This window comes from Calypte anna, chromosome 5A (genome assembly GCF_003957555.1).
Source record: "Calypte anna isolate BGI_N300 chromosome 5A, bCalAnn1_v1.p, whole genome shotgun sequence".
NCBI classification, from domain to species: Eukaryota; Metazoa; Chordata; class Aves; order Apodiformes; family Trochilidae; genus Calypte; species Calypte anna.
This window is the reverse complement of record NC_044251.1, coordinates 27,918,951-27,938,866: the sequence shown is the minus strand read 5'-3', so window position 1 is coordinate 27,938,866 and position 19,916 is coordinate 27,918,951. Positions and strand designations below refer to the sequence as shown.

The following is a 19,916-nucleotide window of genomic DNA, read 5'->3' as shown; positions in this document are numbered from 1 at the left end:
GTGAAGATTTCTAACTAGTTTTAGTAGTTCTTTGAGTGGAAAAGCATTCTCACCCTTGTTGCATTGCAGAAGGAGGATGATAAAGCCAAGGCAAATATCGGATCACAGCTTTGTTGTCTCTGTGGTTTCCCCGTGTGATTTCCATGGCAGCAATCTGAGCTAAACCAACTTTCAGATGTCCACCAAACGTGTCTTCATGCAGTGGTTGAGAACAAGTCTTCATGTGACTCTGCAAGGCAAAGATCTAATTTCCTACCCAAAAAGAATATTTCACTTGAACTAAGTTATTCTAAAATCTCAAGATCTCTAACCATGGCTACAGAATGCAAAATGTGTAGGAACCTTTAATATCAGCAAACTCAACAGTTGATAAGTACAAACCAACATCCACACCATTTAACAAGGTAGCATCTGGGCAGGAAATGCCTTCCCTGTGTAATATTCCATTTCTACATACAGAAATAAGCCATCACTCATTCACTGGTGACATGACTGTTGCACCATTCAGCTGCTATAAATGCCTTTAAGCCCTGGAAATAAAAGGGCTAAACCTTTTACCACAAAAGATGAAAAATATTTATTCCTGGAAAGACAATTCAATATCCTACTTTCTCAGCTCACTATATTTACATCAGCCTCTATGTCAGCACATTATAAACTACTTTTTACTAATACCCAAGAAGTGTCTAATCTATAGTAGTATTAACATTTGGGGAAAAACCAAACCAAAACCAAATCCAAAAAATAACCTGTCTCCTGCCAGTCATCCTCAAAGACTTTCAACCCTTTCTTCCAGGCAGGTTAATTCCAGAAAATATTTTGTCTTTATTTGAGAAATCACATACATTTTGTATCAATGGATGCCCAGAACCAACCTTTAATTTGGTTAATGTATGCATATCTGCAATGAAATCCAGCACTTCCCCAACATATTGCCTCATGCATTCCATTGCTGCTGTTCCACACTAGAACAATAAAAGAAATATTTTTAAGTATCAAGTTTTGAATATGCTCGTTTTTGTCTTTGCTTCACCAGAACACAATTTGTCTCACAATCTTTATTTTACTTTTTTAGTTAGAGGAATTTCAGGAATTTCTTTAATTAGGCATAGGAATTTTTGATGTTCTTATTCTCACTGTAATACATTCTCTTTCTGATTCTAGTCTAGAAAGTCTGCCCAGTCATTGCAGCTTCTCCATGCTTCATAAAATATTCTTCATCTGTGACAGCAATAAAAGACCAACTTTCAATAATACCATTGCCATGTCATCCTGAAATTTCCAGTGGCCAAAAATCAAAGTCTAAAAAAGTTAATAAGAGTTTAACAAATTGATTCTTCAAGCAGCTGAACATTTTTGCAAGTGTAACCAATCGGCTACAATCCCAGAAAAAATTTCAATCATAGGCACAGATGCCCCTACGTTCACATTAATCATGACAGAAAGACAATTTAAATAGCTGGCTTCATGTATTTCATGTGCAAATATCACTGAAATGAACACCACTGAAATGACCTTTTTTCCCTTGTTTTTAAACTAACAAAGGTTTCTGGGACATTCCTGTGGCAAAATAGCTCAAAATACAGCTTTCTAATGGTACTTAAACTAGTCGCAATTTTCAAAAGGGGATGCAAGAGCTCTAAGGGATAAACACAATCCTTCATGAGCTGGTCCAATTTGACCATAAAGGTCTAAGCATTCAAAAGCAACCAGTGCAGGGCAAGAACAACTTCAAAGGGAAAAAAAAAAAAAAGGACCCAACATGGGTCATAGTACAAATTTTCATAACCCTTTTACTAGACTACAGTGAGAAATGTGAATTTGGCTTTCAGATAGCACAAGATGCACTCAAGATGTGCAAAGCAGTCAACAGAACAAAGTTGTCAGAAAGTCTTCCAACAGACCAGAGGACCTTGGACAGCAAGTTGCAGAAGGTGATATGACTGACCCACTATGTATCATAAATTTCGGTTTCTGTGTAAATTTCTGAGTGTTTTGGATGTGAAGATAATGCTAGCTGAATTCAAGGGAGCTATGAATACCTCATTCTTAGGGGCCAAGTAAAAGCAATGCTTAACTTTTGAGGCTATATGATGAAACTATCCAATTAGGTATCTTTCTAAAGTCACCAAGGAATAGTGTACACAAAGTCACAGGCGCAGGGCAAAACATTGCAGTGAAGTTTACAGGGACAAACTAGTTTCGCCTCTATTTGACTATCTACATTTTGAAGCACAGTAACTGATTACCATACCTAAGTATAAAAATGAACCAGATTTACTTTTGATCAATGTAGGGTTTGTGGCTGAAATTTGAAAACCTGCTGGCATTCTATTTTTAAGAAACAGACCTGGGCACTTCTCATTTTTTTCTTTGATAATATCAATCCACATGATATTTAACTGTACCACCTTTCGGCTTTTCAGATGCTAGGCCTGTCAGTTCCCTTGACAGAATAACAAACCGTAAAGGTCACTGGCAGCCCCGTCAGCGAATCCTCCATCCATTTCATGTGGACTAAGTATTCCACGGGGGTTCTAAAACATTCAGTAATAGAATTATAAAAGATACTAATCTCAGAGCTCTGAATAATAATGCTCTGTTGCAAGAGACTTCTCTCCAACCATCTATTGTCTCATCCAAGCAGCAACTTGATCCCCTATGATTTCTTCTGAAATGATCACTTTGCTACCATACCGTGTAACACCAATGTCAGTCTATCTATCTAAACCAAGTATAAATTAAAATACTCTGTTGAGAGGAAAGGCATTATTAAAGACTTCCATTAAATAAAAAAAATAAAAGAATTCAGAATATATACAACATCCTAGTAGGTCACAGCTGAACCTAACAGAGACAAGCAATAGGAAAATGAGTTTTCCTCAGGTTATGAAGACCTTGACTAAGCCTCATCCATTTGGGTACTAATTTAGCTACACTCATTAACAGGATAGAGGTGAATGCCTTACTCATTACCAGAAAAAAATCATTAACTTCCTTCTTTAAATGAGAGAACCTCTGGTCAGAATGGAGGGGGTGGTTTGTAGCTTTCTGCCTTGCTGCCATTTTCTGAGGCATTCAGTTGGTCTGTTTCCCACAGCTCTTGTGGAGCACAGGCTCCAGCTAAAGTCAGTCACCTGACTGAAGATTTTCAATAAGAGTAAGGGAAGCAATATCAAGTTCAGAACTTTTCCAATGTTAATGAAAAGAAAGAAGCATCTCAACCTCTGCCTGCAATACACTTTGCCAACCAGAAGAGAAATTAAAAAAAAATTAAAAAGAAGCAAAATAAGCTGAATAAGACATTTTTTTTAAAGCCAAAACTAAAGACAGAGTTTGATTCAGTACTTACTCCAGGCATAGAAGCAATCATCTGTTTATGCAAGATTGTAGACTCAGCTAGTTTTGTTCCAGCATCTGCACAAACAAACTAGGGAGAAATTAAAGACAAGTTACTTTTCAATTATTCTTGAAGGAACCTGAATATGATAAGTTATTCATTACTTTTTAAATATCAGTTCAGATGTGTTCTTGCTTTGACTCATGGCAATTTGCATTTAGAGCTCTATTTCTTTATAAACAACCTAGTTAACTCACCACTACCCATGAGCTACTCTTAATTAAAAGAAAAAATTCTGACTTTAATGTGCTTAATTAACACATAGGATCACAGAATTGTTTTGTTTGGAAAAGACCTTTAAGATCATCAAGTCCAACTGTTAACCTAGCACTGTCAAGTACACCACTGAACCATGTCCCTAAGCACCTCCAGGGATGGTTACTCAACAACTTCCCTTGGTAGCCTGTTCCAACGCTTGATAACCCTTCCATTGAAGAAATTTTTCCTAATACCATAGAAACTTAGAATCACAGAATGGGTTGTGTTGGAAGGGACCTTAAATATCCATCTATTTCCAACTACCAAGCCAGTTTGCTCAAAGCTCCATCCAACCTGGCCTTCAGCACTCCTATCCACAACTTCTCTGGGCAACCATATCCAAAATAAAGCTCCCCTGGCAGAATTTGAGGCCCTTTTTCCTGTTTTAATATATGCTGTGCAGGAGCTATTTGAAGGCTATATAATAAATAAGACTTTATGAGAGAAAAAATACAATATAACTTTGCTATTCTTGCATATATCCATTTTCCCTCCCTCGTACCCATGAAAGAGGATAATAAGGCAGTAGGCCATGTTCATCACTGAGATATTATGACACTTTCACAGATATTCTACAATGAGGAGTTACACAGTTTCAAAGTTGCAAACATACAGCTAGGGGGTGGTGGTATAACTTCTGCATAATACAGGCCACAATACTACAAATACATAAGCTGTTTCTGAGGGAGTGTCAGTATCATTCTGTTACAGTGGAACATCCTTGATTTTCTTATGCATTTATTATCCCTGCTTTCTTTTTTTTTTCTTTATGCTCTTTTTTTTTTTAGCTTTTTGCTTCCTTTCATTTCCAAATACCTTGACCTAAAATCTCTGATGTCAACATCATTCATACACTAGACCCACTAATACTGTTATTTAATCCCTTATAAGCCTCAGTAATGCATTTGACACTGCAGGTTATCTGCTTGTTCCTAAAACTTGTTGTTCTAATACTGTATTTGCACTGGTGCAATTTCTGTCCATAATGATGCAATGTAACTTTCTAAGTAAGAACAGGACAGAATTGTCAATTAAATTCTAAGCCTTATTTTCTTCCTTGAAAATGAATATTGTGGTATCCTTTGCAAACTGAGACAGATAGACTACACAATATATTTCAGAACTATCTGATTCATGTGTGCTATCGGTACCCTCAATGACTGACCACTCTACTTGAAAATATTCCTTACTATCCTTTACAAACCTGGAATTTGCTCTTAAAACATCCATGAGTTTTACCTTTCAAAGACAGATTTAGTATGACCTCAGGCTGCCTACCAAGCCTTGGAAACTACTCAACTTATATCTTGACTAAGAGTCTGTTTGTAAGGATAAGTACCAGAAAGACAAACTAAGATTAATAACTTAACTAGGCATCCTCAGACATATTCCTGGATTCAGTTGACTCTTCTCGCTAGAGTTTATTTTGCACCAGAATAAGCCAAATGGAAGAAAACGAGAATCTAACTCAGATTTCAGTTGAGAGATGGCCTGAGCTCTTCTTTACCACAGCTCTAAACATTACATGAGAAGCAAAAGAAACTCTCAGGGTTATGCACTGTATCAACCCAGTAAAAACAGTCAAGTCTCTGTTCAAACAGCAACCATGACTTTCCACTACTCTTTTAAAAGTATCATTAATGGATTTATGCACATAGATGACAGATTTTCTCCTAAAGCACTCTTATCTCAGAAAGAGCATTGCTGACGCTGGGTCCAATGGACAACAAATCTGTTGTTTTCTTGTGTAAAGGATTGCTTAGTCAATCATTTTGTATAGATTCAGGTTCCCTTGTACTACAGTTGAAAAAAAAATAAAAAGAAAGGACCATAACTTCCTGAAGAATCTGGCTGAGTGTATTTAGCATCCAGCAGTGAGTTCAGTGCACTCAGCATATATGTCAACAAAAAAACCCTGCCAAAGACAAATGTTATTTATTTCAGACAACACTAGTGACAGACAAAGCAACCTCTGCTGGTCTCCTGTAAGCTTTCTGTATCTTTTGCACAGAGAAGTTTGGGTTAAACAACAGATATACCCGAACATGTGAAAAAGAGATGATGAATTCTGCTCCATTTCTAAAGAACAATTAGGCCTTGTTTAGTTTATCTTTCTCATTACCAGACTGCCAGTTCTAAGGTTCCTTCCTAAAGTTGGAATGCAGTCAAAAGAGGACGGGGAAACCAAGCTGTCACTTCCAGTCCAGTTCACTGTTATTTTGGTTGTCTCCCTCCACGAAGACTAAAATACATAAAGATGTCTCTGTCAAGAGATTTAATGCCAGCCACCTGGAAAAGGAAAGAAAAATACCCCCCTCCACAGCATAAAGATAAGAAATGGGAAAATACTTTCCATGCCTCTCACTAGCATTGTCTGATGAGATACAACTGCAGAATGTCTAAATGGGAATGTCTGCTCAGTGTAATAAATTATCTAGATTCCATATCTATCTACGTTATACCTCCATTCATGATCAGAGTTTTTTAAATATATATTGTTTTAAACATATTTTATTCAACTTTAAATCCTTCCATTCAGTAATTAGTAGACCAGATCTTCACAGAAACATAAACTGGACTGACTAACTGGCCCAAAATAGGAATTACCTAAAGAAAGCAGATCAGATACACTTAGAGACTGACTGAACAAGCAAATCCTAATGAGACAGTAATATAATTTGAAGTCAATGGAAATCCTGAAGATGTGTGCTGGCAAAATGTGAAATGGAGAAAAGTGCTGTGAAGCAAAATGCTTGGTGAAGATGCAGTTCCTATGGAAACCCATGAAAGAGCAGCATGCACTTGATGGCTTTCATTTACTAGGACAAATGAAGGAGACAGATTTTCTATATCCTTTATCCAGGACACCCATGCAATTACTGGGGTAATTGGTTTAAATTCTCATTATTTGTAAAGTGTTATAAAGTTAAGTCTCATCTTAGCACTGATGGCACCAGTGACACTGATAGCACCATGTAATCTAGACAAATGTTGGTGTCAAATGTATGTTCCTGGCATTCCTTTGTTAGTCAGCCCAGACTGAATCTCTGTATTCTGTGTATATCTGTATGGAATCCAACCTGTCCATGAGGACATGACCATCTTGGAAATTAAAATCATTTCAGTTTGGTGCCATGTTAACCCTACAAAAAGCTACAGCTTTATGAATTCAAAACCACATGCTTTGAATTAATATTGCAGTGGCTTTGTGTGGTGAAGAAGTGGATCAGTTCCCCAGAGAAAATTAAAATAATCAGATACATAACGCGCTTTTACCAGCAGGTTTCTTGAACTGTAACAGTGGATGGGCTCAGTGGTTACTATGGTATTTACATTCAAGAAAGTGTTGAATGATTCAGACCATGCTGCCAATTTGCACAGTCAATGGGAGAAGTAGTCCTCATGCCTCCAGTAGGCATCTACAGCAGATGGTCTAATTACAACTCCTATTCTGTACCATTGACTGGATAAAACAGAAGCTGGCTGCTTTGGATAGCAAGAAATATTAATCACTTCATCAGCCTCTGAAAGAAAGACATCATCAAAGATTTATATCCACAAAAGGTGATGTTGTGTATGGTATGAATACATCCTGAAGTTTAATAGATTATATGGAAACAATTCTAAAAGGAAAACACAGGAAATCATCATATTATTGTTATGAGATAAAGATAATGTAAGAGACAGTTTTGCTTACTGTGCCCATCAGGCAACTCAGCGTGAAGTAAATCCCACTGCCAAAACTGATAGGACACGTGTGCTTTCTCAAATGAGGAATTCAGGATTGATTAGACCATGGGACCCTTTGGTGTAGCCATAGGGCTGAGATATACAGTGGAGCAATGCAGAGAAATTGCTTTATTCTGTAACAGAGGAAAAGTCAGTTCAAGCCAACAAACACCAATGCACGTGATATCAAGCTCCACCTATAGGATAGAAAGAGGTTGGTGGTTGGTATTTGGTGGCCTTGGCTGGCAACAAAATAGTCTGGTCTTAAAACAAACCAAAAAAAAAAGGCAATTTTCTGCTTTTAAAATTAAAATTATTTTGAAAATATAACCCTTAACAATCAAGAGGAAAAAAAACAACTGCTATTCTTCTCCCCCCAGATTTCTTCCCCTAACACTGATAGCATAATAATTGTTTTCAGAGTTATCCTAACTACTATGTAATTTCACTTGTCATTATTATTTCTCAGTCAACTGGCAAGCACTTATTTACTATGAGTAATGTACCACTACTCAGAAGAAAATGAGCCTGTAGTAAGCTTTAGGAAGCCTTGACCCCTGAATGGGAGAGAAAAGGGTGAATGGAGCCATCTAGGATCATTATCAATGATCTACCTAATACAAATCTTGCTCAAACCTTATGGTCAGGCTGTCTATTATAATTTAAAGATACTAAACACATATAATAGCTCATTGTAAACAATGAGAACCCACCATCTGTGATTAAAAATTATGATTTTCAAGTATATTGTTTTTTCAGGACAGGCTTGTGATGCCAAACAGTGCCACACTTAGCATTTTGGAGACAGAAAGATTTTTCACAAGTCAGTATCTTATTTCCTCAGATTTCCCTATGAAAAACTAGCTTATCTCCTACCTCACCAATCCACAGAATGAAAGGAACAGAAATATTATCAATGTATTCTTTGCTAGAAAATTCCGTGTCAAAGACCATGGCCTTCAGACATGGTTACTGCCTGCCTGAATAGACAGAAACTGAGTTCTGGCCCATGGTCATCATCTCTTCCCACACAAACTGCTCACTGGTTTTAAAGCAGCTGTGTTCCATTCCATGGTGTGAAGCTCAATGGACTCAGTTCTTATGGGTCTTTTCCAAGTCAAGATGTATTCTATGATCCTCAGTATATCAGCAGGTCATTATCATCCTGGGAAATGTGAAATCCCAAATTTTTTTTTTCAGATTTTAGTGTGGGAATCTAAGTTAGGCCCCTAAGGTTACAAATGTAACTGGCTTTTGATGCCAAGAATTCTTGCTTCCTCTGACATTGCTGGTACTTTATGCAGTCACATTGTACTTGCTTTCCCTTCCCCAGATCTGAATTTTGGCGAAGAAAGGAGAATTGCACAAGAATCTCCTGTACCTGTACCAATAGCAGCAGATTCATGTCTGGTAAGGGTGACTTCAACTTAAGTGCCTGCAGCAACTCCAATATGACACTACGTGTCAAGTAGAATTTGTCCCTTTCCTAAAACAGAAAAATACAGAATTATGAATGTCCTGAAATTCACTGACACCCCCTAGTAAACCATAAAGACACTTTATATCTAAGTTTGAGAATAAAAGTCACAAACGTGTAGTGGTTTATCCTGTCTTATAAAAAAGCAGACATCATTCATCGTTTATGTAATTCTATGAACTCACTTGAATAGACATCATTGAGGGTGAGTCTCCGCTGGCACTGTATGAGGCACTGTATCCAAGATTTTAATATTTCACATGTGGAATATAGATAGATTTTATAAAACAGTTATAAAGCCCAGGCACACCATGTAGCTTTCACTAAGCAGTTCCGTATAAAAGGAAAAGGGGAAGCAGTAAGGATTGACACAGGAGAACAAAACTGGCAATAGTATTTAGCATTATTCTTTCATCAAACCTGTCAGAAATGGTCTACACATTCTACCATGCTTTTCTTTTTTGTTGTCATTCCCCTTAAAATTAAGTGTGCCTACACTAAGGCAGCCTGGACATCTATTATCATTCATGGGACTACCAGTAGTTATCTACTAACACAATAAAAACTCTCTTGGCTGTGGCTGCCCCACAGAAACATTTTAAAACATAGTGGGGAATTAGCCAATGGAAATTAGAACACAGAGGCCTAAGAATAGAGTTGTAGAGCTAAGACAGCAAAGACGTGTAAGAGATAACATGAGCCTATTATACATCCTATTTTGATATTCTCTGACTCCAGATGATAAGATAAAAACGTGGAACAAATCTCTAACCTGTGACTGACCACAGTAACTCAAGAATTTTCATCAGCACAAGACTTACACTAAGCTCTCTTTCAAATAACCATTAGAGATGGAATAATGTTTCCTAATAGAGGTTATCCAAAGTGTGCTTAAGATTTAAAGTCTAGTATCTTCTATCTTGTAATTCTCATGCACTTGCCCAACCACTTAAGTTAAATGAGTTTTATTCATTCAGGGCCTCAGTTCCCCTGTGACATCTGTAAAATGGGATAATGTTTGCCTCTTCCTCAGGGAAGTCTTGTGAGGTTTATCTAGTTAGGGTCAGTTTGAAGGCCACGTCCAGCTGTATACAGGAGCAAGGGAAGGAATTGGAGGAGATAAATAGCTGGAAGTGAGAGTGAGTTTTGGGTTCAGCAGCCAGTCACAAGTGTTACTTCTCAGAAAACTGATGTAACCACATTACATCTGCATGCCTCCTACAACACACACATACCTTTTAATGAAAAAAGATTTTAAATATCAGCCCCTGATTAGGGAGAAGGTGCCAAAACAACATAATTATGCCTTTTGTGGACATTATGGTGCCAGTCTGTGAATCAAGAGACCTTACTTTAAGGTCCTAGTTTGATCTTCAGTTACATGGAGTGTGCAGACAAATAACACATTTAGCTGATAGAATGGGCACCAAACTGCAGTGGTCCTTGCCTCTTTCTAGGCAGCTAAGTTGGCAGAAAATTAGCAATCCAAAATAAAATTAATAAAAATAAAAGATCATTCCCTTATGGGAGTAGCAAACACTTGATCAGTTCAGCTGTATTATGAAACTATTAGCTGAGGTACTCAAAACACACATTCCACATGCATGAGTTGTGCTCTGATAAGAGTAATACAAACGAAGAATATCCAGGAGAGGTCAGACCAGAACAAATGTCCTCAGTAACTTACACTCCAACAAGGCCATAATGAGATCAAAAGCAAGTATGAAAACAAAGTAAACATGTACAATTCTCACATACTCTCCTAACCACCAACTATTTTCAGCTCAGGAAACTTCTAAGCTCAGTGCATTTTCTGTATAATTCATAACTCTCTGTGGATTCCTCTTCCATGTATATGTCCATTGACCTCCTGGATCTATGTCAACTTTTAGCACCTACAGCACTTATCAAAGAGTCACACACTGTTGAAGAATCACATCTCTTTACTTGTTCTGACACACATTCCCACAAACTTAGTATGTCTTTGTTCTTGTATTGGAAAGGCATGAAATCACTCATCCCTGTCTGGGTCACTTCTGACTTTACAGATTTCTCTCACATTCCCACCAGTTGTTGATTTTTCAGGTTGGAGAGCCCTAGCTTAGAGCTTTACTTTTACATGACATTCTATCATAAACAACACTCTTACTTGGCTGCAGTGATTTCCACTGTAGAGAAACCCAGACATCACCACTGATTTGTTGTTTTTTTTTTTCTAAAAGCAGCCATTAATTTGGTATTTCTAATGCAAAACTATGGTAAGCTTCCAGAAATAACAAAGATAATGTGGTGTGGAGTTCCACTAAATTAAGCATATTAAGTCATAAATTGCAGATCGTTCACTAATTATTCCATTTCTGGGTCACCAGGTTGCACTGAACTAAATCATGAAGGAGATTTTACCAAGCACTATAATCCAAGTTTCCTGTGTTCAATTAAGTATTCAATATATTAATAGAACATTGAAACAGGAAGCATGTAAGAAAAGCATGATTTTGTTGGTTTTCTTTTTTTTTTTAATAACAGGGTTTCAACAAAATTACTTGAAATGACCAAAACTGTGGAGCATGACAGGAGTGAAACGCTTCTTGAATGCCTTATTATTCTTATGCTTTAGTAGGCATTTGGTCTTATCAGATCACAAATACAAGATGAATGTTTTTTGTTGTTCATTTCAAATGGGGCTAGACTTTAAGTTAATATTTTTAAAAATATTTCCCACTGCTAGACTTCAAGTTAATATTTTTCTCACTTCACCTTGCCTAAAGCCTTAACTATAGATCTAATTCAAATTACTTCCAAAAGCTGGTTTCTCTTCTGTATTCAGGATGTTTTTCTTTCATAAACTCCTCTCTTTCAAACAAGACAAAAATTACTTGCTTGCTGTAATTACACATACTGTTAGTTTCTACTTAATGTTTCAAACCATTGCATCTGGTAAAAGTTTTGCTTATTTTCTTATACTGCAGTTTTCCTGTGAGTGTCATTGCTTCTATTATTTCTTCTTCATCACTGTTTGTCCAGTGATAACCAGGAGTGAAACAATGTGTTGTTCCAGTTGTACATTATAAATATAGAAAATAATGTAGCTACTTGAATGTTTCCTGATGATTAATTACTCTTTTGACAAATGTATTGAGGATGAAGTCCATGCATTTAGTAGCAAAGCAATATTTTGCTCAGTAGCTTAATCTCTACAACAGAGCATATAAGGCCTTAGTAAAAGGTTTGATTAGGTTTTGAAGATTTTGTTGTTGTTGTTCAGCTTCTCACCTATAGCTACAAAAATGAACTGAGTGTTATTTGTATACCATAGCATTCATCCAGGACTCTTCAAGGCTTTCTAAAGGTGCACTCATGTTGTTTTTTCATGGCTTACAGCCATGCATGCACACCAAAGTGAGATAACTCATACAGAATGAAACAGGATATAAGTTGGGAAGCTCTTAACTTGATGTCTTCCACTTTGCTGATCTCTATTGCTTCCCCTCACAGCTGTGCTGTCAAAAGGCACTACCAGGAATATTTAAGTGTCTACTGCTTAAGGTATGCTGCTAAACTTGTGCACTAGAAAAGATCTGACTGTATAGATACTTTAATTCATGCAATACCAGATACCATCTTTACATGAGAAAAAAAATTCCAAGTCACAAAATCACACCAAAATACTTTTCTGATCCATGTTTTCAGCAGGTTACTTTCAGATGTGTCTATACTGTGCATGTGAAACTCAGTATTATTGACAGTGAACTATGATTGCTACTTGATTAGCTAAGTTGACACATCTGAAACCTGGTACTGATTCCATCTTCACTTAAAATCAGAAAACTTCAGGGAAGTAGGGCTTTGTCTGTCCCATTTTCAGCTGTCCCTAAAGGCAGGTATAGTCTCACTGTTACCTTAGTGAAAGCTCGGTAGCACAAACCACACAGTTCCACCAGGTAGGCCAGAGTGAAGACAGCATTCTGAATCACAAAGCTTAGTAATTTGGAAAAAGGCTCCAGAAGACTCTGCAATGACATGTTTAAGAGAAATAAGTAACTGCGTGCTCTACAAAACAAAAGCCATTCCAACTCTGAAATGCCTGAATGGAACAGCATTATCTTTAGCTCAGAAGCTATCCTAATGGTATTTGTACTGTTCTGGTCAAATAGCTATTCTATCCAGCATTTGCCTTCATGCTCCTATGGGAAATTAGAAGCAAAAAATTAGAAAACTGCTTCACCTCTGACACAGTGCTTATGAGATATAAGAGATTCTACAGTGTTTATGCAGGAAAACCACACTGACCGCAGTGGAACTGTACTGCAGAATTTCTAAGGAATTTCATTATTATCTTTTTTTTTCTTTTTCAAAGAAAAAAGAGTGGAGAAAAAGAGAACATCAAATCTTTAAGAAGATGTACATTCACACCCACACAAGAATGTAATCCCACCCACACTTTACTGTAACCTAGATTCCAAAGCTCTTATCATTCTCCAATGAGTATGCACAATTTTATGCATATATATAATACTTTTCTAGCTAGGGGATAGATAAGAACACATTCATATAATGGCACAGGCTGGCTAAATCTGAGGTAATAGAGTTGCGTCTTCTTGGAACTTACCCTGGTGGCACTAGTGGTAGGGATCTTCAACAAGCAAATCATGATTCTTAAACTAGAATCTAAAGAACACTGTGAACATATTTGGAGACAGAAAAGGAAGGGGGGGGGAAAAAAAAAAAAAAAAAGCAGCAAAGTTAGTAAATTCTCTGTGCAGATGTCTGGCCTTTACTGGTAGCAGCTATGAATGAGTTATAGGTGAAGTTTGAAAAATTACCCCTGATGGGTACAACCCCTTTGGTTACACTGGTTTATACATAAACACACAATCATACCCCTTCAGTCCTAACCTATTACAGCATGGGGCTTGAAATGAGAAAGTTTCATGAAAGAGGTAGTCTAGAAAAGTCAACTTTAAGGCTTCTGTGAGAAAAATTTCCTAGAAATATATTTCCACTTTAATAAAAATGGATTGGAAAAAACAAGCAACAAAAAAGAGCAGGTTAGCAATGAATAAAAAAGAAATCAGAGTAAACGCTCCACCTAAATGCTCTTTGAATAGCAGATAAGCAGCTGGAAGTATCAAGATCCAACTAATTTATTTTTATTAATTTCATTTAGACAAGATGCAGCCAATTGGGGTAGGCAGTATGCAAAGGGAATAGTTATTACCAGTTTGGCTTAGTAAGTGCTACAGGGTAGCCGCTCAATTTACCAGAACCTAAAGAGGTTTCAAGACCTGACTATTCCATAATAATGGCAAGGAATTTAATATCATTCAGGTCATTTTGTGGTGACATGCAATTTAAAAGACAATGTTATAAGTCACAAAGTTAGATATTGCATCCCTCAACTCACAGTGAGCAACAGTGGTTTTGCACAGAAGAAATTACAACTGGACTCATTTGTGTCATAGGAAATAAAATCCGAATAAGGGCATCAGAATTCCATGTTTACTGGAAAGACTCAGAAAAGTTTTACTGTGTTTAGTGAAAAGACATCTGGAAATGTTCGCACCAGGACATGGGATCCCTCTGTATGTTCTCATACATACTCAGAGATCAGAGCCCAAAGCTTCTAGATTCAGTTGCTGTAATTACATTCTGATTACAGCCAGAACTATAACTTGGTCAGGCAAACATGCAAGGCTCAGACATAAGGGCATAAAAAGAGTAGAGGTTAAAAGCCAACAACGAGGCTAAGAGTACTCAGGTCAGAGTTGTTACAGAAAATTAAAGGGATGGATCAGTCATACAATAAGTCCAGTCCTCTGGAAACAGTTGTATTCTTAGAAAATATTCACAACAACCCATTCTAATTTCTCATCTACAGGTTTTCCACTGTTTTGGAATATCCTGGCCAATGGCAGTATAGCTCATTTCAGATATCCATACATCATACCTTAAGTGGCAAAAAACATGGGAGTTTTGTAAGGAAGGTCTGAAACTGATTACTAATTGTAGTCCAGAGGTTGCTGGGTGAATCCATCGGCAAGGCTTCCATAAAGGTAGCAATGTTTTCCAAACAGCGTAGCATTGCACCCCCTGCCGGTAAATTCTTTTTGTTGTTTAGTCCCTGGGAAACAAAACGAGAACCGTAAACCAATGTACACATGCAGATAAGGTCTCAAACAGTATTTGGAAATGCTGATGTTAATTTGTTCGAATCAAATGCTGCTTACCTTTTCTAAAGTTAATGCTAAAAGGTTATGCAGTTAATTTGGACTGTCTGTGTGAAAATGAAGACTAGTTCAGTTCATCAAGTACTGAGTAAAAGATTTTTCGCCAGAATGTTAAAAGCAAGGTCCTAGCTCATAAGCTGCTTAGATTGGCATGGCAGTAAAAAAGGGCCCATGTTTTCCTTTGGACAGTTTTATACAAGATATGTTCACTAATGTTCTGGAGACTGTGTTTGCTTTTTTGGCTTGTATACTAGGCTCAGGCCTGGAAAGACATAAGCAGTTTTAAAGTGATGTCAAAATCTTTCTATGAATCAACAGCCATGTTCTTGGAAGGGCAGAATCCATGCAAGTAACTTGTGGGGGGATAACAGTCACAATAGAAATAAGGGCACAAAAAGCAGTCCATGAAAGGTAGGCAGTGAATCTTTGGACTACTTAGAGAAATTGCCATCAGTTACAGGAGACAGTGAGAACTGAGATATATAAGAAGAATGTTCCTGAAAATTAGAAATAGTGCTGGGGAAGGGATGGCCCATACTACCAATGTGTAGGACAGCTCTGGGAGTTGGTCTGAGGGGAAAAAAACAACAAACAAACAAATAAACCCCAACAAAAACACCACACACAAACAAACAAACCACAACAAAACTATCAGTGGAAGAAAAACCCAGACAGAAAATGCTGAGGACCACCTAATCATGCTTCCAGAGAGAAAAAAACAAAAATTCACATTGCTTTTGGTGATGCAAGTTTGAATTACTAATAAATGAGGATAAATGGTCCAATAGGCCTGATAATACTAATAAAACCAGCACCATTAATGGACTTGATTGCCAACATACCTCTAACAGCTGGCTCACAGCGGCGATGGAACTCAGCTCATTGAAGTCCATAAGAGATGTGGCCAAAGTCCGTAAAAAAGTTCCATCTAAAATTTGAATGACATTTTTGCACTGGCTGTAGATACAGAGGTAACTAAAAGGGTCAGAAATGCACTCAGGTACTCTACATTACCTTTAATATTGCTCTGGAAGAGCTGGGGGAAGATGCCATTAGGAGCCAGCTGATGGAACACACAGCGGAGGAACTGCTTGGCCACACCTGCAGCGTTTCCAGGGATCATCATGCTGAAACAAAGGGAAGCAAAAGGAAGAAGAAATTGCATATGAAACACTCCTCAAAGCTGGGAGAAGAAGATGAGCTGGTTCTTTTTAGTTATGGAAATGTTCAGTTATGAGAGAGACAGTCAAAAGCAGAACTGTTCTAATCCCCAAAAAGTAGTGCAGCATGTTGATTTTATGACTTCAGCTCAACTATGCAGAGCTGAAAACATTATGTACACAAACCTAGGGAATTTAAGTCTCAATAAACAGCTGGGGTTTTCTGATTCTCCACGGAGTTTTATTTGTGAGTCATCTGAATGTGAAACATAATTCTCTTCTCACCTTGTATATTTCAGTAATACAGGTTGAGGTTCTTGGTTTTACCATAAAACTCATGAACACGTAAACACACATTATGCTATTAATTTGCCTCTGGCAGTTTTCTTCAAGAGATTAAGTACTTTCTAATCACTCCTAAAATGAATGGTTTAATTAAAAAAAGATGGTTTATTATCCATTACCTTCAAAATGCCCATCTTAACTTTTTTTTTACAGCTTCTCAAAATGAATTTATCCTATTCAGCGTGTCATTTACATAATGAGCCATCACTACCAGGGGTTCTCCATGGCCAAGGATGATTCACTTGATTGAATGTATGGAGGTATTTTATCAAGACAAATACTGAACAAAGAACAAGCCAGAAAAGCTGCACTGAAATTGTGGAACTCAAAAGGCATCTTTAAATTATGCCTGAATTTGAGTTTTTTCAAGTTCAATTCATACCAGTATGGATTCCTGTTCATCTTCAAAACACACAAGATATTTGAAACAAGTAGGAAAGGACAGGGTTTTCCTTTTACCCACAAAGTTTAAATAATGTTTTTTAAGTTAAATTTAGCTGATTTCAAGACTAGGGAGGATGATCCTTTAGATAAATGGTTTCATTTTGGACAAGGTATTCTTTTGCTACCATACCTTTCTGCTTGATTAGAGAAACTGGTACTTGATGCCAACCTAGAATAAAAATAAAAAAAATAAGTGAAGATCACAATGGTTCTTTTTGTCTTTCATTTTTAAGTAAGCAAATAAAGTATTTTTTAATAATAAACAAGAATCTTGGTGAACATTTAAAATGTCACCAGAAAGGTCTCCTGAAGAACACATAAATTCAGTTAAGTCGTGTTTGTGCAGCATAAAACCCTACTCAATTTTGCAGTCTTACAAATATTTAACAGCTCTAAAGAAAATTCTGCTTGGCTCCCTGAAAATAATGAAGTCAAGCTACTGCCTTACATACACTTCATGGATAATTACTAACCTAGAGGGGATCTGAAGAAAAAAGAGTTTGCCAGAAGCTGCCTACTGACTGAATTGATCAACACAGCAACATAGAGTAAACCAAAATTCTCTACTTGGCAGTCTGTAGTGAGGCCTCCAGTTCCAGATTTTGGCACCTAAATAACTGGTGCCAATAAATAATTTCATAAACAGTAAGTACCTGCGAGCTCTTACAAAGCAGATGAGAAATAAATGGTTCTCAAAAATCAAGTAATTTATTTCAGTAAATACAGATTTTGAAGCCAAATATTGGCATTCACTGATGAAAAAAACTGAACATGATCTTAAAGCAAAATCATGCACTTCAATAACCAGGACATATAAACGAATAGAATTAGAGCTTAATATCAAACCAACACAGCTTTAAAATGAAAGCATTTATAAAAGATATACACTGGAAGCATTTCTGACATACAAAATACATTTGCTGTGCATCAGTATTTCAGCTGGTATTAGTTGGTACATCCAAACAGAAAGTTCACAGAGCAATGCTAATTTGCATCTGATGATGATCTGGCCTTCAGTGTTTATCTTTGATTCATGATCCTTTTAGGCAGGATTTAGCTGTGTCTCATTCCTCTGTCAGCCCCTGTTCTGAAGACAACCATCTCCTCTCAGGTCACCACTGCAAAATCCAATAAGGACCCCAAGGCAGCTCAGTCAAACGCATCAGTGTGAAACAAAAGAGGTTGGGATTTTTATTAATGCTGCATGACAAGCTGGGTACAGAGCTTACAGTGAAGTATTCTCAGGCTGTATGTTGTAGGGGACTGGACAATATATTCTTTTCAGTTGTCCCAGCATAAATCAGAAAAATTCATTAGAGCCCCTGATTCCACTGTTGCTAAGAGGAGCCCACATTAAAATACAACATAGCTGGGTCTCTTTAGTTTGGAGAAAAGGAGACTGAGGGGTGACCTCATCAATGTTTTCAAATATGTAAGGGGTGAGTGTCAGGGAGATGGAGTTAGGCTTTTCTCAGTGGTGACCACTGATAGGACAAGGGGTAATGGGTGTAAATTGGAGCACAGGAGGTTCAAGTTGAATATCCGGAAAAATTTTTTTACTGTAAGGGTGACAGAGCCCTGGAACAGGCTGCCCAGGGGGGTCATGGAGTCTCCTTCACTGGAGACATTCAAAACCCACCTGGACACGTTCCTATGTGAGGTACTCTAGGTGGCCCCGCTCTAGCAGGGGGGGTTGGACTAGATGATCTTTCGAGGTCCCTTCCAACCCCTAGGATTCTATGATTCTATGATCCTATGATTCTGTGATATTAAGTCTGCTGTACACCTAGTTCTGGGTGAAAACTGGTCTCAATCTACTTTGAATCTACTTTGCTTCTGGAATAACTGTTGCATCTCCTTATATTAAAGCAGGGTTTCTGCAGAATGCAGTAAGACTAATCACATGCCCAATGGCCATTACACTTATTTTCAAAAAGCTACTAAAGCATACAAATATAAGAGCATAAAATAGTTCTTCTAAATCAAAAGCCCCATGCAAAGTTTCTCTTCTCTTGAATGCAATAATGCAAGTGTGGTTTTTATGATAAACATTTGGTTTCTAACTTTGGAAAAACTTTGTGAGACATGAACTACACTAAACACCTGGGAACATCTGAAACTCTGAAGTTCACATCTTGTATGTACTTAACATTACTACTCTAAATATTTTGTTGCACACAGGCCATGAACCCCAACCATTACTTCCACTTTCCAGACCATAAAGCCCAACAGTAAATGGACAGTCGACAGTAAATGGATGTATTCAAATTTGTACATGTTAAAAACAGAAGTTAAGCTTTTCAAAGCTCCTCACTAACTCTCAAGAGCCTGTATCCCATTTGCAAGCAGGGCTGTGATGCTTGGAATGCTAAATGTCACTGGAAATCAATGAACTAAGAATCAACAAGTCAAAAAACTCGATTCAGGAACTAGAGCATAAAGTGCATGCCTGTCTTAAAAACATCTCTATGTCTTGAATCTATGAATTTTTCTCTTCTTAAAATCCCAGTAGATGCCTAACTGTACACAAATAACTTATGTAATCTGTGTATTGTTTAGGTATTCTTAAAGACCCTGGATTTCCCAACTCCTTGTTTCCTCTTCTAAGCATGAAAGTAGTAGCTCATTTTTTAAGAATAAAAATGCAAGTAGTCCATCTCATTCTTAACTCTGCTGTCAGGTGGGTACGGTACTTAGAGGAAATGGTATGTCACTGCTTGCTGAGAGACAGCAACTTAGATTATATACATGACACACCTGAATGCCTCTTTGATTGCATTGCTACTTACTTTGAATGTATTCAAAATAATTCCTTTGTGGGGAGCCTCTGACTGGACTTCAAACTTGTCAGAAATGACAGTCAGTAGGAACAACAC

General features: G+C 37.3%; 1 protein-coding gene across 2 annotated transcripts in view; it reads right to left on the bottom strand.

The window, feature by feature from the left end:
• UNC79 (unc-79 homolog, NALCN channel complex subunit) overlaps nucleotides 1–19,916 on the bottom strand; it is a 99,599-nt gene that overhangs the window by 10,090 nt on the left and 69,593 nt on the right. For both annotated transcript variants that reach the window (XM_030452025.1, XM_008492518.2), the window contains 10 exons: nucleotides 17,171–17,209; nucleotides 16,106–16,218; nucleotides 15,934–16,019; nucleotides 14,812–14,985; nucleotides 13,474–13,542; nucleotides 12,764–12,874; nucleotides 8,769–8,873; nucleotides 3,353–3,430; nucleotides 876–965; nucleotides 54–229 (listed from right to left, as the gene is read on the bottom strand). In XM_030452025.1, the coding sequence (XP_030307885.1) occupies nucleotides 54–229; nucleotides 876–965; nucleotides 3,353–3,430; nucleotides 8,769–8,873; nucleotides 12,764–12,874; nucleotides 13,474–13,542; nucleotides 14,812–14,985; nucleotides 15,934–16,019; nucleotides 16,106–16,218; nucleotides 17,171–17,209 (1,041 nt within the window). The remainder of the gene's footprint in view (nucleotides 1–53; nucleotides 230–875; nucleotides 966–3,352; nucleotides 3,431–8,768; nucleotides 8,874–12,763; nucleotides 12,875–13,473; nucleotides 13,543–14,811; nucleotides 14,986–15,933; nucleotides 16,020–16,105; nucleotides 16,219–17,170; nucleotides 17,210–19,916) is intronic.